Source organism: Psittacula echo (assembly GCF_963264785.1).
Source record: "Psittacula echo genome assembly, chromosome: 3".
NCBI classification, from domain to species: Eukaryota; Metazoa; Chordata; class Aves; order Psittaciformes; family Psittacidae; genus Psittacula; species Psittacula echo.
In genome coordinates this window covers 33313222-33331589 of record NC_137736.1, presented here as the reverse complement: position 1 = coordinate 33331589, position 18368 = coordinate 33313222, and the positions used below count along the sequence as shown (strand labels likewise).

The following is an 18368-nucleotide window of genomic DNA, read 5'->3' as shown; positions in this document are numbered from 1 at the left end:
TTTTAAATGTTGATCTGACCTTCACAAAGTTTGCCTCTGTGATTGCAGTCTTTTGTGCCAGGCTTCATCCTAAAGACAGTTTTTACTTTGGAGTTAGTTGCTGAAAAATAGGAGGTTATAGTGCAAATACCATTAGTGCCTTAACTATGTTAATGTGATCAGTGCCTGATAATAGCAAACTCTCTACACAGCACTCAGACTAAGGAGGCACTTTGGCGGTCTTTGACGTAGTTTATTGCCAAGAGGCTTTATTCCCAACCTGAATAAGAGCTCATATTTTGCCAGAGACAGACTAATTCGATTTCATAATGCTCATTCTGTTTATGGCCTTCTTTGGGTACAAAATGCTAGTTATGTTATTGTGCAGAACTGTCTGCCTTAATGGTGTCTTGTCAAGTTAAAAAAAAAAAAAAATGAAACCCAGAAATGCTTAGAAGAGGAGGATAAACCTCTTCTGGCTAGTAAATGCACAGAAGCCCCACTGCTGTCCTTAGAAATACATTGCAAAAATATATATAGTGTACCATAGCATAGTGTAGCGTAGCATAGCATAACATGAACTTCTTGTGGCTTTTATTACAGTTATGAATGGATAAAAAAGACTGTAAAGAATACAAAAGGATGTCTGATAGTATCCAAATAGGTGTTCTGCAAGCACGAAGTTCAAGATTTATTGCTATTAAACCTTCTATGATCAAGCGGACCACTTTCCTCTTTGGCATGAAAGAAATATGATACAGAGATCACAACTGGAAAAAAAAATAGTAGTGCTATATAGCACTGGCTCTCTGCAGGGATCAAGGTCAGAGTAGAAATCTGGTGAATGTATCTTACTCTGTGTGGAAGCAATAGGCAGCAGAACCATGCAGCAGTAAAGGTTTTCACTACAGTACTCACATACTTGAAAATAAGCAGATCCCTAAGAACTGTCTTGGGTCACAGCCATCCCTTCTGCAATATTCTGTCTCTGGAGAAAAAGCTGACTAGTAGAGGAGTAGTTAGCAACCTAACAACCTCTTTTTGGGAAGATATGGGCAATTTCACCGGGAACATTACTAATCATGTTAATAAAAATAAATAAATAAATATATATGCTGTTGAAAGCTTTAGCTGAGAGCTCTGAAAATGAAGAGGGCAGTGTTCAGAAAATGGGAAAGAAGGAGTTAGGGCCAAAAATAATTACACACAAATTAGCTTTTTGGAAGGGTGCTTAACAGTCTGTCTCAGTTGCACATCTCTAAGGTGAAATCACAACAGACATGAAAATTACACTTATTCTTTAGTTTTGTATGAACTTTGAGTTTAAACCCAGAGCCTCCCAAGCTGTGGTACACACTTCAAAGCCATCTTGGGACCTGCAGAGAAAAGAGACCTGTCAGTGGTGGTGCTGAGATGAAAATACATTTGGAGACTTGCTGGGAAGCTATTATGAAGGCAAACCCCAAATTCATTACTCATTATCTAATGGGATGTTTTTCCTTACAGATGACAGATCAACAGTCCTGCTCACTGATGCTGACTTCGGAGAGACGTCTAAACAGAAGTCACTGACTGTCACCCACACGGTACATTACCAGTCTGTGTCACAAGCTACAGGACCACTAGTGGATGTTTCTGATGCTCGACCAGGAACAAGTAAGCATATAAAAGAATATGTTATCTGAAAAGGACAAAGCTATAAGAAAATGAGTACTGCATTTGCTTACTCATGGGTCTTTTTCTTCAATCTGAAAGTTAAAAGAAATATACTTAGGTCAGCAGAGAACATTTCTTATACAATTGCATTTCGTAATTCAATATAGCAAAAATTGAGTATGCATAGGAAACATAGGTGTAATTTGAAATAATTCATACCTGACTTTCATTAAACCAAATGCATGCTAGATTTTCATATCTGGAATTTATGGGGTAAATTAACTTAATGATTTTTAATGTCTAATATATTTTTTCCGAGTGATTAATCTTTATTGTATTTCAATATACATCTTCCTTCCTTACCTCTCCATCAGTCAAGAAATACATTTCTCATTATTGCTTTTCTGAGAAGTTGTATTTCCAGTTTCAGTTATTATGGTAAATTATTTTTCCCAGATATATTAATGATGAGTCATTCTTATAGTGATTAAAATGCTATCATAAATTAATAAACTGTCTTCTTATTTCTCCTATAAATATGTTCCATATCTATAAAAGTGAGGAATATGTATGAGTTAGGAATATTATCAAAGTGTAGTTCACCAGCAGTGTGCAATTTCTAAAATCTCTTGGACTTTTTCTATTTCTTGACCACTTCAGAATTTGTTTACTTGATGAGTTTAGTGAACATAAATGCTGAAAGCTCAGTTAGAATACAGATTATTTGAAAAATCTTAATTTCACCTCCATTTACACCCCAGCTGTTATAAATGATAGCTCTTCTAGTCCTGTCCTTGCTGCTTTTCTGACTCTGACAGTTTTAACATATGGGTAGTTATTTTTTGAGGACTAGATCAGTACCATCGTTTTTCATCTATGGAGCGTCATGGCATTTGAATTAGAAGATACAATATTTGTTTTCTTTCCGGTACCACTCTTGTCTCATTCCTTTAGTTCACATACATGCTGGCTAGCCTGCTCTCCAAGAGCAAAAAAATCATCAGATCATTTTTATTAGGTTGGTAGATCAAGACTGAGTAAATGACAGACTCTCCATTGTTTTCCAGCCCTGTCTTTTCTAAATAGGAAAGAGGCACCACCCCTAAATTGCATGCCTGCATCATACCACAGCATTTTATAGCACCAGCACCTTCCGTATACCTAATGTCTTTCCTATGTGCAGTTATCTGATTCATTCTACTGAAGTCAAGGGGAGACTTCCTTCAAATTAAACTTGGATTTAACTCATGTCTAAGAATACGATCTGTGTCCAGCCCAACTTTGGAAGTAGAAATCCATCATCACTTTTATTATGCAGTGAAGGTCTGATTGCAGCACCGCACAGGACTGTTCAAAGACTTTTAGGTAGTCTTGTCTGGATTCAAGACTCTAATACAGCTTTGATAGAGGTTGGACTATGAGATTTTGTCTAGACCCACAGCTTTTTTCTGTAGAGAGGGGAGCAGTGACCAGCTGGCTGCCTCAGTGGTTATGGATAATCTATTCTGATCACACTCATGCTCACTTATAAGCAAATATTCCCTTGCAGAAGTTTTTGAGTTGTTCTCTAGTTTGTTTGCATTTATTTATAAAAGAGGTATGCTCCCTAAACCTTTGTCTTGCTCACCTCAGCTCTCTACAGCTGTGTTTCAGCATATGACGGCAGAGTTGGCGTAACAACGAGGGCACCAGATGTACGCTGGTTTTGATCACACAGGCAGCTCTGAGGCTTGCTGCATCTTTGCTACAGGGTCTTTTATGCAAGCACAGCACAGCTGGTGCAGAGCTACTGCTCAGCACATGCTCAGCAGGATGGGCACAGACCTCCTGTGTGCTCTCCCACCTCCTTCAAATTCCTGACAAAAACCCACTGAGTCACAGGATCAGAGGACAGTTGAAGTTGAAAGGGACCTCTGGGCACTGGCTAGTCCATCACCTCTGCTTAAAGCATGGTCAGCTAGAGCCAGCTCCCTAGGGCCATACCCAGGAGACTTTTTAATATCTCCAAAGATGGAGACTCCACACCTCTCTGGGCAACCTGTGCCAGGGCTCAGTCATCCCCACAGTTAAGTGTTTCCTGATGTTCAAAAGGAAGCTCCTGCATTTCGCTTTGTGGCTGTTGTCTCTGATCTTGTCACTGGGCATCACTGAAAAGAGCATGGCTTTGTCCTCTTTGCACTTCCCCTTCAGGGATTTATATACCTGGATGAAATCTTTCCAATCCTTCTCTTATGCAGACAAAGCAGCCAGACGAAGCACTGTGCAGAGAGTTTTTCCACCAGCACTCTCCTTCTGTCCTTCATGACTTCCCTTGAAGCAGGCATGAGTCCCACTTTTGGCTACATGAAAACCATGTGCCAACTTTTCACAGCTGTTAAAAGCGGTGGTTTACACTGACAGGCTGGGTCAGGTCATGCCAAGTTTGTTTTTGAATATTAACCATGTGAGGCAGCTATGTGTTGCACTACCAAGAGGATCAATTATCAATGGCACCGGCTTCATATTTTTCCACTGCTGTAGGGGGAAGATGTGAAACGGGAGAAGGATCAGACCATAGCTGGTATTTATAAAAAAATACCTTGATTCTTTGAAGCAGCAGAGTAAAAATACTTACTGGGAATGCTTATGCAGAAGCAATGCTGAGTGTCGTTATCTGGGTATTGTTTTTTTCTTTAAATTGGTTCTGCTAAAGTCTCTTACCTCAAAGACTGACAACTTCACCATTTGAATGTCAAAGAACATTTGAATAGATTTGAATTTTTCATTTCTAATACACTTTCCCACCATTGTTAATAATATCCCTTTAGAAGCTTTGAAGATAAATACTTCAGTGCTGATTTAGTCACTTTCTGTTTGCCACATAATGATTTTTCTGCTGCATTTGCTGTGTTAGGGAGTGCAAGACTCATTTTGCAGAAGAGCGATTTATTAACAAAATTGAGGTCAGTTTTGGCACATAGTTTGCTTTTACTCTCGTGGTCACCATATTATCTCCAGGATAATAAAAAGAAAGCATAAAACACTGATGACCTTCAAAAAGTAGCAGATAGTTTTTAAAGTTTAAAAAAATTTATTTGTTTATTTATTTTAAACAGACAAATCTTTATCAACCTGTTCCTATTGAAGCTTTGTTGGGACTATTACAGGTTACGTTTTATGTCTTGGCTAGCTGTTAAAAAAATAGGGAATCTGTAGCTGATTAATACCATAATACAGTAAAAGTATTAGTAAAATGTTCAGAATAGGAAATTATATCACCACATTGCTTAGGACATGTTTTTTACAAACTGAGGGCAGATACCTGGCCTAGGGTGTTTCTGCATTATCTATGCTGATAATTTACCTTTGGCTTTGCCTGAGATGTGTTGTGAAATCTCCAACTAGATCTACATGCCTTGTGCTCTTTCACATGCCTAAGCCTGTTTGTTATTAGAGAACTGTTTATGTTGGAGTGAAGGGATACTGAATGTGTCAATGGGAGATTGGTGGGTCTCTCAGCTCTTCTGTGACACTCTTTTTTAAATGTATGGTTTCATTAGAAAGTAGGTATTTCAGAAAAGCAATAGCAGTTTGATAATGAAGAGCACTTTCAGTGTTCATTTTTCCACTCCCAAAAGAATGTTCTGAGGGTTTTATTAACCCACATGATTTCAGTGGCCATCCCATTCTGGCAGGGCTGGTTTCCTTATCTATTCAAGAGCCTAGTGGCAAAGCTTCTCTCTATTCTCCATCATAGATCCTACCACAAGGAGGAGTGCCAAAACTGGACCCACAGCTCGCAACCGCTACGCTAGTCAGTGGACCCTCAACAGACCTCACCCTACCATATCAGCTCACACCCTCACCACAGACTGGAGGCTGCCCACACCCAGACCAACAGGGTCAGTGGACAAGGAAAGTGACAGCTACAGCGTCAGCCCCTCACAAGACACAGGTACGGGGCTCTCTGCAGGACTGCGCTGTGAGAATGGGATGGCCGTAGCTGCTAATGATAATAAATACTATGCCTGTGGTTCCTCATACCACGCATGCATACTGGGGTCCTTTGAAAAATAATGGTGGTAATCTTTTCTTGTAGTTGAAGTGTTGTACTTCTGTACCTGAAGGAAAAAGTAAGAGAGTTCGCTGCATGAAATGGCATTGACCAGAAAGGGGCAGTATTAGCAACCAAGAACATGCCTGAGTCATAGGCGGAATGGTTTTAAGGTTTGAGCTACATTGAGGTATTTTCCTTTTCCCATTCATGTAGTATGTTCACAGCATTTATCCTAAGCAGAAAAGAAAAAAAAAAAAAAAAAAAAAAAAAAGAGGAGGAAAAATCTGGAATTAGAGTCCAAGGCAATATCACTGAATACTGCAGCAGCTAGCTCGGACTTTCCTGAGAAACAGCATAGGTTTTTTTCCTCTATATGATAAGTAGGAAGACACTGAATACATATTCTGCCTGCAGTCTTCATCTCTTCTAGATGTCTTCACAATATAAATGCAATTGTAGCTGAATAAAAAAGATTTCTCCTCTGCCCTATACTGAACAAGTGACAAATGTAAGACAAACAAATGAGTAAATGATTAAGCAGCAGAATAGTCACAAAGCAAACCTAATAAAGGTTAAATATAAAGAAAGGTAAAATACTATTCGAACATATGCCTGACAGAAGTGAATCCAGGCTTACCCTGCCCTCCTCAGAAGGAATTGCCTGCCTTCTATCCCGATTTTAGGGTGAAAGTGTATGATACATGAAAAAGTTTTGCATTAGAGCTAAAAGGCAGTAGATGTGATTGTACTTCACCATGCAAAACAGTATGACTGTTTTTATCCTGTCTATAAGAGCAAGCATCTAATTTATCTTACATCCACTAATTTATAGGTTAGAGTTCTTGTCTTTTCACAATTCTTCCTCCAAGGAAGACCCCTTCACAAGGTCCTTCCTTCCAAGACCCTGTGTTGTCTCCACAGGGCAATGGCACTCAATAGACACCTCTAGCCAGCCGTCACACTTCATCCTGATTTCTTCAGGTAGAATTATCATAAGGCTTTAAGGACCAACTCTAACAGCTATACAGCAAAATGATACACTTTTTGTAGACATTCCATATTTCACTTTCATGTGTTTCAACCTTGGATGTTGGACAACCCAAGGATATTTTCCAATGCACAAGGCAAAGGGCAGAGATTTCAGTTAGCTATGTGGTTTAATAAACAAACTACATGCAATTTTGTAAACACTCTATAATCTGTTTCAACATGGCTACTTTCCTACTCTGTGTTTACCCTTGAACATGCAGTGATTTATGTAAAGGATAGCAAGCTTTAAATCAGGCTTAAGAGTGTGATTCTTAGGCCAAAATGTAGCTCTATTATGCCACCTGGTTTCTCGGAAAAAAATAGAGCTAATTTAATCTAAGTACTTCAGACGTTTAAAATTTCCAAATAAACTTTACAACAGAGGTAGCCAAATTGTATGCTCAAACATCAATTGAACTAAGGTGTATATTTGATCACTTGTCCAATAAGGAGTTCAAATTTCTGAATCTAGTTGATGCAGTGGATATTTGGCAGAATTTATCACTTCTTATCAAAACAATTCCAGGTTTACAAAGCAGTAGCTTTTAAGCTTAGGAGAAATGTATTGCAGCAGTTCATAGCTGTAACTATGTTCAAATGTTCTAACTAGAGACCATCAGAAATTTTCTGATGAATCTAGGTTTCATGAAGTTCAACCTGGGTTTGGATGAGCTCTCATCAAATCTAAAGTAGGTGTTAAAGCAAATTGTTCCAGGAATAGTGTCCCCAGTGCATGGGATATGGGAAGTTGAAGGTACCGAGCTTCATGGACAAAACAGGTCTTTTGCATGATTATCATATTTAGAGATCCCTCTCTGTGGCACTGTGGGACAGGAGCCTTCCAGCACCCACAACACTAAAACTCCTAGTCTAAGTATTGGGCAGCTCAAAAATTTAAGCAAGTTACAGCATATTATAGAAGTACTTGTCATTTTAAATAACGTATGGTCCTATTTACAAGTGGAAGAAGTGTTGTTCTTTGTGCACAGTGAAAACAATAGCATATAATAAAAAAGATAAAGATTTGCAATAACAACACGGTTGCCTCTGGCTGCTATAGGAGTCCCATTTTTATGAATTAGCTATTACATTGTGTCTGTTTATTGAACATCTTCAACAATGTGTGAAATTGTGAAGATCTTGTGGTGAAACATGACTTCTGCCCAAGGAACTTTGGGAAGTCCTCTGCTTTTCCAGCCCACTGAAGTAGAAGTGCAATGGGTGCAACAGAGCAGTGATTTGTCCCCACAGAAATCAGTGCTGCATTTACAGAACACTTTTTAATGTATCAGTAGCCATTTACACTTTCAATAGTAGTGTTGTTTAAGAAATATTGATAGTCTCAGAAACTCATCAGCAGAAAAGAACAGCTTGTAGGTCATAATATCCTGTGTGTCAAATATAAAGCCCCCATTAGCTTCAGCAGCACTGAAAAAAGCACCTGAATGACTGCAGGCTGATAGCTACCAAAAAAGTATTGCATTCTTAAGACCTTTGTTCTGAACGAAATGAGTTAGTATTTTACTTGGTGTCTAGAGAGACAATGCCTTTATATTTGACCTTTGTCCTTAGGGCTTTCTCAAATAAAAAGATGTAAGATTGAAAAAGGTACAGAAAGACCACCTACACATCCCCTCACAGAAATGTATCTGAGATGCATTAAAAAGATAATGTAAAGAAGTTGTTCCTTATTTTGCTACATCTGTTTTGTGGGTTTCTAACATTTTTTTGAGAAACTATTTCTTGTTTTTAAAAAAAGTAACCCTTTTCATGTATTAAATGTTATATCTTCTAAACCGTGAATTTAATGCTAAGCTTTATAATGAAGCTAGCAGAATAAACTTCACTTTAGATTATCTGTAATTATCAAGTAACTGACTAAAAATTGTGCAGACATTTATAGTGAAGCAGACTCATTTACATCACCTTGATAATTTCAAGGGCTCTGCATTTTATTAAGAAAAAGCATCATTTTCACAGCTTTTCTTCCAAAAAGGATTGTGCAGATGTTTTCCTTCTCCCATTATGTATATTTCTGATGCTTAGATCGAGCAAGAAGCAGTATGGTCTCCACAGAAAGTGCCTCCTCTACCTACGAAGAGCTAGCGAGAGCATATGAGCACGCAAAAATGGAAGAGCAGCTGAGACATGCCAAGTTCACTATTACAGAATGCTTCATATCAGACACGTCATCGGAGCAGCTCACGGCAGGGACTAATGACTACACAGACAGCCTGACCTCAAGCACACCGTCAGAGTCGGGGATTTGCAGGTTTACCGCATCCCCTCCCAAACCTCAGGATGGAGGGCGAGTGATGAACATGGCAGTTCCAAAGGCACATCGACCAGGTGAGACATTAGAGGAAACATTTTGGACCTTGGGGTGAGCATTTCACACCATGCCTAGGCTGGTTAACAGGAGCGGGTATAAGGAAGAAAGAAAGTGTACAATATATCCTGTAACTACTTGCAGAGATAACTGCTTTTTGTCCCAGCTAATATAAGATATGCATATATTTTCCCCCATACAGAAAAATTAGGAAGTTGGAATTTAGGAACAGAACGGGACTGTCTAGGCCATCAAATCCACTCTTTTACTGCTGTAGCCATCAGGCAATAGACCCTTCTGGGATAAATAAGACCATATGTGGGCACATATGCCTGTCTTCAACTCAAACCACCCACCAATAAAAAGGGTCTTACAGCAATACTGTAATTTGCTCTTGAGAGCAAAGGTTTATTATCAAAATAGTTCACAAAGACAAATTGTAGAAGATGTACTATCCCTTCTGCCTTGTAGCTTGTCAAAGATGTAATAACCCTTCAGTTCTTGAGCTGTTGTACTCTTCCTTTGACTTCTCCTAATATCAAATTAGGATTATCTAAAGGGGGGAGGACAAAAAATAGAGAAAATTGGGACAGTGTAATAGCTCAGGGGATATGGAGCCTTCTACCTTCAGGCAAATTTAAACCCACTCCAACTTCTTAGTGACAGAAGGTGCCTGAAGGACATCCATCTACTGGGCTCAATCAAATCGTTAGTTCACAAATAATGCTGCATCTAGTGATATCCTGGTGCAGAATAGCATAGGTAGATTATCAGTGGTACTCTGAGATCAAATACATTATAAAATCTTCTCAGAAGACTTGTCAGTCTTTGCTACAGAATACATGATGTGACATTGTGAAGGAAGATTCAAATAGGAAAAAGGTATAATTATGTTTGTGTGCTTTTTGCAAACATTATTTATTTTATATTATTTTAGTTTAGTTAAGGTTCTTTTTTCTTTTTTTTTTCTTTATTTAGCATATACATTTGCTAGGGTGGGTGGAGCTATTTATATACACAGAAACTAATCAGTAGTGCTTATATATGCAAAAAAGAGTAGTGAATGAAGTATAGTCTTTTGCTTAATATACACCATAAATGGAGGCCAGAGGAATGGAAGAGGGACAGTGGTATCAGAAAAGTCATTCAAAAGCAGGACCTGACACTGAAAAGAAATAATAAAGGATTTTGCTAGAGAAGGCTAAAAGAACATAGAACGAAAAATACCAAGCAGAGGTAGAAAGTTATAACACACAAGGCAGGAAATTAGTGTGTCATACAGAGAGATGAGGGAAAATAAGCAGAAAATAAAATAGTGAGAGAAATCACTGATTTCTGTGTAGTCTTAGGGTAGAACCACAAACCCAGGAGCTGTAGAAATAGATAAAGATAGAAATACTTTTCATTTCTAACTCAAAAAAGTAAGATAAATATTTGCTCTTGCTCTGCCAAAGGGAAGCATCTGTATTCTTAGCTACGTAGAAAATTGCAGCCCTCATTTTCCAGTCAGTCAACAAGCATTTTTTATCATTTCTTTAACTAATAGCTAATAACTAATAACTCTGTCTTTCATGTTCCAAATACTTTATTTATGCTTATTTAGTATTTGGAAATATTCTAATATATTCCATATAGAGATTATTTTCTTGAGGGTATACAACACCAAGTTTCGGTGGCTGTGCTTGTGTTAAAAGCTTCCCATGTTGGAGCATCATATGAGCCCCTCTAGTGGATTACAGACTGGTAGCTATTTTCATCTCAGTTTAAATGTTTTGAATTATTACCTGCTTTTCTTGATTAACTTTGGCTTTCCTTTACAGTCAAAAAATAACATATATTGTGAAATTAATATTTAGCTTCAATACCTTAAAAAAAATTGAGTGCTCCAATGGAGCAGCTTGAATGTTCGACCACAAATATTGAGTGATATGTTATTAAAGGTTACTTTATGAAGGGCTTTAAACAAAACATATGGGTAGAAGGAATTTTCAGTAATAGCAGCAGACATTTTTAGTGTTCAAATCAGTAAGGAAAGACTTACTGGGCATCTTTCTTCTTTCACCCACCATTTCAGAAAATCTGTGGAAGTAATTAATAATTCAAATGCAATTAGTCAAAGAAATTCTACATTTGGGAATATGGAGAAGAAATTAAAAGTTAAGGTATTTAGATTAAGTAGATGAATCACAGAATCATAGAATAGAATCATAGAATAGTTAGGGTTGGAAAGGACCTTAAGATCATCTAGTTCCAACCCCCCTGCCATGGGCAGGGACACCACACACTAAACCATGTCACCCAAGGCTCCATCCAAACTGGCCTTGAGCACCGCCAGGGGTGGAGCATTCACAACCTCCCTGGGCAACCCATTCCAGTGCCTCACCACCCTAACAGTAAAGAATTTCTTCCTTATATCCAATCTAAACTTCCCCTGTTTAATTTTTAACCCGTTACCCCTTGTCCTGTCACTACAGTCCCTAATGAATAGTTCATCCCCAGCATCCCTATATAGCCCCCCTTCAGATACTGGAAGGCTGCTATGAGGTCTCCACGCAGCCTTCTCTTCTCCAGGCTGAACAGCCCCAACTTTCTCAGCCTATCTTCATACGGGAGGTGCTCCAGTCCTCTGATCATCCTCGTGGCCCTCCTCTGGACTTGTTCCAACAGTTCCATGTCCTTTTTATGTTGAGGACACCAGAACTGCACACAATACTCCAAGTGAGGTCTCACAAGAGCAGAGTAGAGGAGCAGGATCACCTCCTTCGACCTGCTGGTCACACTCCTCTTGATGCAGCCCAGGATGCGGTTGGCTTTCTGGGCTGCGAGCGCACACTGAAGCCGGCTCATGTTCATTTTCTCATTGACCAACACCCCCAAGTCCTTCTCTGCAGGGCTGCTCTGAATCTCTTCTTTGCCCAACCTGTAGCTGTGCCTGGGATTGCTGCGACCCAGGTGTAGGACCTTGCACTTGGCATGGTTAAACTTCATAAACATTTGAGATGAAACACTGAACTGTGCTTCTTTAGCACGTTTATTCTTCCGTTTCTTTAAAGATAACTTTTACTTGTTTTCATAATGCTTTGCTTTTTTTCTACCCTAACTTGATTTCTTTATTGAAAGTGATATTGTACAAGAACTTATGCCTCCTCCATTTTAATTTCTGATCTCACATTTCAAACTGCCTTTAATGCTACCTATTGGAAGTTTTATTGTTGCAGTAAAGGTTTAAGAGTCTGCAATAAGTAGTGTTTGTTTTTCAGAACAATTCCCAATGATTATAAGACCATCTCAGTAAGACTGCAAGAAAAAATTATAAATGGGACATTTTAAAACTAATCTACCCAATGGCAAAGCTACAATTTTACTGAAGAAAGATAACAATAGAGTTTACTGGTGAAGATTTTGTTAGCCATAACTGACTCAGTTATTATAGTACCTATTTCTTAGCTTGTTGCTACCATAAGTGTTGATATGAGGAAGTAAAATATTAGACTACCTGAGGCTTGGCTTTAGAAGAACTTCCTGTCAGTTTCTGAAGGCATCCCAACTCATGTCACTGATTGCTCTCTTGCTTTTCGAGCACCTCATAGGATTCTTTTGTAGCTATATAGTGAAACCATCTGCCTGCTCGTCAAACTCATCTGCTATATCCAACAAGTTTGAGACCTCAGGATTGCTCCAAACTGAGATGATTAATGATTAGGAGTAGGGAACCTGAACACTTTTTGATTGAAGGAGGAAAAAGGAGTGATCAGGATTCAACAGCTTGTACTCTGGGGGCTGACACCAACATGCTGTGACATTCTCAACTTCCATGCCGTTTTAATTCAGAAATTGAATCAAAACATTCGATCACCCCATCAGCTTGAATTATATTTGGATGGCTCATCAGATGTCTAGGCGAGCTTAGTAATTGATCATTTCTAGCATTAGAACTATGAATTAGGACTGTCTTTTCAGAAACTTCTACACATTATGTACAACTCTAACTCTGTAATTAGCAATGTGTAATAGTTGATTGCCTCATATTCTGCCCACTGTAAGTCTCCTAATAGACTTTTTTACCTTCCAGTCAGCTGGTACTGCGTATGCACATGCACATCAGCAGGCAGAACTGCTTCTGATTTCTGGATTTATACACCTTTTTCCTGATATTTAGTTTAAAGAAATAAGAATCAGTTTTATGAAGTCAGCTCATACCTAGAAGCTAAAAATACAAGGATTTTGCCAGAAGCAATAACTTTGTAATGAAAAATAGTGGAATCATAATCATACCTAATGTCACTGTGAATAGTAAATAAGGAAACCAAGTAATTTTGACATACTGACTCTGAGACATGCACTGAGACTTCTGAATGATTTGGATATTTGTCATGGTTATTCTTTTATAATTCAGACTGCCAAATGCATTATGCTGTAGTACACATCTCTACATTTCAGCTGAAGTTATTCCATCACAGGATCACAAAATAGTTGAGGTTAGAAGGGACCTCTGGAGGTCATTTGGTCTAACTCACGCTGCTCAAGCAGAAGCACCTGTGGTAGTTTGTTCAGGACCATGTCCAAATGGGTTTTGAGTATCTCCAAGGGTGCAAGCTCCACAGCCTCTCTGGGCACCTGTGCTCATTCACCCTCACAGTAGATAAATGTTTCCTGATGTTCAGACAGAGCCTCCTGCGTCTCAGGTTTTGCCCATTGCCTCTTGTCCTGTCACTGGGCACTGCTGAGAAGAGTCTGGCTCCATCCTCTTTGCACCCACACATAAGGTATTTATATACATTGATGAGACACCCTACCAAGCCTTCTCTTCTCCAGGCTGAACAGTCACAGCTCTCTCAGCCTTCCCTCATATAGAGATGCTCCAGTTCCTTAATCATCTTAGTGGCCCTTAGCTGGACTCTCTCCATATCTTTCATGTACTGTTGAGCCCAGTGCTAGACATTGTACTCCAGGTGTGGCCTCACCAATGCTGAGGGAAACATCACCTCCCTTGACCTGCTGGCAACACTCCTATTGCAACCCGGATTACAACTGTCCTTCTTTGTCATAATGGCACATCACTGCTTCATAGAATCATAGAATACTTAGGGTTGGAAAGGACCTTAAGTTATCTAGTTCCAACCTCCTGCCATGGGCAGGAATACTTTACACTAGACCATGTCGCCCAAGGCTCTGTCCAACCTGGCCTTTATGTTCAACTTGATGTCTGACAAGACCTGAGAGCTTTTTCTGCAAAGCTGCTTTCAGGCTGGGTGTCCTCCAGCACGTACTGGTGCGTGGGGTTGTTCCTCCATAGGAATTTTGCACTTCCTCTTCTTGATCTGCATGAGGTTTGTGTTGGCCTATTACTCCAGCCTGGCAAGGTTCCTCTGGACAACAGCACTACCCTCTGGCATATCAGCCATGACTCCCAATTTTATGTCATCAGCAAGCTTGCTGAAGGTGTGGTCTGTCCCATCATACAAATCATTATTGAAGGTCTTGAACAGGATTGGACTCAATATTGACCCCTGGTATACACCACCAGTTACTGGCCTCCAACTAGACTTTTTTCCACTGAACATCCCCTAGATTAGCTGTTCAGCCAGTTTTCCATCCACCTCACTGTCTGCTAATCCAGCCCATAATTCATCAGATTCTCTATGAGGATTTTACAGGAGATGGTGTGGAAGCCCTTACTGAGATCAAGGTAGAGAATGTTCACTAACTTCTACTAGCCTACCAAGCTGTTTACTTCATCACAGCAAGTTAACAGGTCAGTCAAGCATGACTTCCCCTTGGTGAATCCATACTGACTACTCCTGTCACCATCTTGTTATTTATGTGCCTGAAAATGTTTTCCAGGATTAGCTACTCCCTCACCTTCCCAGGGATCGTGATGAGGCTGAGTGGTTTATAGGTTCCTGGGTCTTCCTTCTTGTCCTTTTCAAAGATAGGAGTGACATTTGCTTTCTTCAAGTCTTCAGACACTTCTTCCAACCAATCAAAGATTATTGAGAGTGGCCTCACAATGACATCTTCCAGTTCCCTCAACAATTTTAAGTTCATTCCATCAAGGCCCATGGATTTATATATGTCTAGTTTGCATATGTCAAGTGTTCCTTGACCTGATCCTTTTCCACCAAGGATATGTCTTCCTTGCTTCAGCCTCTTTCCACTGATCTCTTGGATGTGGGATTTCTGAAGGCTGGTCTTGCTGGTGAAGGCTGGTCTTGCTGGTAAAGGCTGAGGCAAATAAGGCATGCAGTACCCTAGCCTTTTACACACGCTGTCATTTGGTTCCCATTCAACAGTGGGACCACATTTTCCCTAACCTTCCTTTTGTCACATACATGTTTATAGAAGTGTTTCTTGTTTTCTCTGACATCCCTGGCCAGATTCAATTCCAGTTGGACTTTGACTTAACTAACCACATTTCCACATGCTTGGACAGTGTCTCTCCATTCCCTGCAGATTACTTGTGCCTCTCTTTATGGTTGAGTTTTGCTGGGAGCTCCTTGTTCATCTATGCAGATGAACAAGCTAGACGAAAAGTGCTATCATCCTGGCATTTTTGCCTGAGCTTCTGCTCACTGACCTTGGAGGAGTTGTTCCTTGCATATCAATCAACTTTCTTTGACACGATGCTACTTCTAGTTGACTGTACAAGAAGTTGTAGATGTTTTCTGCAGCACTGTCCTGACATCAGGCCAAAACTTTCAAGTATATAGAGACAGTGTTATTAAAGAGTTTACAATGAAAGATATTTTAGGAGTTGCATTTTTCTTAAACTTTTCAAAAGTCATAGCTACATGAAAAAGAACAAGCAAGTAATATTTTTTAATTAATTCCTACATTCAGTGTTTTGAAAGCATATCTTATGTATCCTTGCATTCTGATCTTTATATCTCCATAGACAGATTCTTGGAAAAAGATAAGATTATATGTAGGTTTTGCTTCAGCATCAAAAATAACATCATTATTTTCTCTTTTATAATAACACATTATAAAGCACTAAGCAAATTGAAATTGATGCATAACACAGCTAATGCAGAGCTTTCAAAAAAAATGAAAGAATGGATGCAGACCTGCGCATGGGATTTTGTGGACTTCACAGAGCTGGCAGACCTAATCTGCTCAGGCCTTGAAGCTCACTCATTGCAGATGGTGACATTTCTCTGTAAGCCATCAGAGTAGTCATGTGTCCCAGGAGGCACATTTAAAGGGAAAATTGAGGCAGTAAAGATAGCACAGTAGTATTTTAAACACATGGGATAAATCCACCCTTTAGAAAAATGGGTCTTCAATTCCTAAATTCTGTGCAGTGTTAATATTCTTCATGGTGTAAAAATTATGCCAACACATTGTTAGCACTGCATCTTTCTTGCCATCAAAACCCCCAGAAGTTTGGGATTATGATTACTGTTCTCCTCTCCACAGTTGTCACTAACTACAAGTTTGTTTAGCAAGATCAGATCTTCAAGGAATAGGTATACTGGGAAATTATCTCAAAAGTATACTAGGTCCTTCCAGATCAAAACTGAGGCACTTTTTCATATTCATATTCAGAAATTCAATAATTGTTACTCAAAGTTTATTTCAGAGGTTGACAAATGAGTCATTCCTTCATCCTCCAAAGCTGTCAGTCAATTCTTGCATTGAGAAACTGGGTGGGACAGAAATTGGAAAGATATATATTCTCTTCCTACATCCCACTGTGTCATCAAAGTCTGTAATGTAAAAAAATGGAAAATATTTGTAGAGGTTGAAAAAGTTTTATAATAGTGTTTCTCTTTTCTGATTTTTTCTTTAAATTAACCACAAATTGAGTTATCAGAACAATTATTCTTAACTGCAATAAACATTGCAATAATAGTTTATTAAAAATAGATTCCCATTATTATAATTTTAAATCTCTGTAATAGCCTCAGTGAAGAAGCCTCTTGAGTTTTTTCTCTCTTTACTCCTAAATTATTGTGCTAGAGAAAAGAACAGCTATTAACTGGGAAATATTTTGATATTTCTGTGCTTCCCAAGTGCTATTTACATCTGGGTTTTTTTCATGTGTTGTTGTTTTGTTTTATTTTTTTTTGTGGACAGGCCACTTACTTGCACCCTTTGGCAATGGAGTTCATGCTTGCAAGAAATAATGTCTGACCAGTGCTTGAATAGGAAATATCCAGAAAGTTTTCATCAGGTCTCTTGCTATTTGCAGAAACTTCCCTTTCACAGGAGTACTGCAAAACTCAGACCCACCAGATTATATTTTTCTGTGATGCTAATCAGCACAAAGAGAACCTCTTGAAATATATGACATTATCCTTAAGTGTTAGCTTGACTTGGACCAGGCAGAAACTTGTATACCTGATGTTACAAAACAAATGTAAGCTCAATTTGACAATCCCTCTTCCTCGCCTGTTTGGAGGTCACTTTAATACATAAACTGTGGACTAAGAGCCATTCAGATAAGCTTCCAGAGAAGTTATCATTCACTGGGTATATCAGACCAGGAGATTTTTAAATCCATTTAAAGCATCACAAGATTTTACATCTGGGAACCTCCTCTAAAACTTTCCTGCTGATGAAAGGAATCAGTTTGGATGGTGGATAGGGAGAAAATGCAAAGGCATTTTCCTCCTGCTGTCCTTGTGCTGTTTGTTTCTGTGCGAGAGCAGAGCTCCTTTCACTGTCTGTCAGCCATCCTGCTTGGCCTCTCCATCCCAGAGGAGTCAGCAGCCACCACCTTCTCGCAGCAGCCCGAGGACAGAGCACGCCTGTCTTCAGCCGGGCTCTCAGTAAGCAAGTATGGATACTTCTTCGGGCTGGGTTTTTACAGGTCGGCACCTGAGTCAAGCAGTCTGAGTCCAGCTCTAAGCCTACTGCATATTTACTAGAAAAGATTTCCAACCTCTCCAGCTTTGCTGAATGATCAAGTCTTTTCAGTATTTAAAGATTCCTTAATTAGCATTCTTGACCCAATTTACAAGTTTCATGATGCTTTGATTAATCCTTTCAATTTGAACAGCAAAGTCTTGGCTGGCAGACAAGCCTTAAGCTAGAGAATGCAAGTGGTTTATTAAATAACCATTTACAAGGGTCCCTTAAAATACAGTCTGGACATAACCTGCAACATATAAGTGCTGCTTTAAACACTCAAGTCAAGAAATAAATCTTCTTTTCTAGTATTCAGTCACTACAGCTAAAAATAAGCTGCTTAACACAATAAGAAAAATATGAACAGGCAGTAACAGAAAGCACAGTATATTTCCATTGCCAGCCCTGTAACCTGAGATAAAGAGGTGTGAACTCTTTTCCACTCATCTATGAGTTCAAGGGTGAAGGAATTATTTCCCTCTTCTA

General features: G+C 39.1%; 1 protein-coding gene across 1 annotated transcript in view; it reads left to right on the top strand.

Moving 5' to 3' along the window:
• The window catches only part of DSCAM (DS cell adhesion molecule), a gene marked incomplete at both ends in the record, with an annotated part of 460903 nt that overhangs the window by 431227 nt on the left and 11308 nt on the right, over positions 1-18368 (top strand). Inside the window, 3 exons of the mRNA XM_080612812.1 lie at positions 1486-1635; positions 5372-5569; positions 8747-9049. Of these exons, the coding sequence (XP_080468938.1) occupies positions 1486-1635; positions 5372-5569; positions 8747-9049 (651 nt within the window). The remainder of the gene's footprint in view (positions 1-1485; positions 1636-5371; positions 5570-8746; positions 9050-18368) is intronic.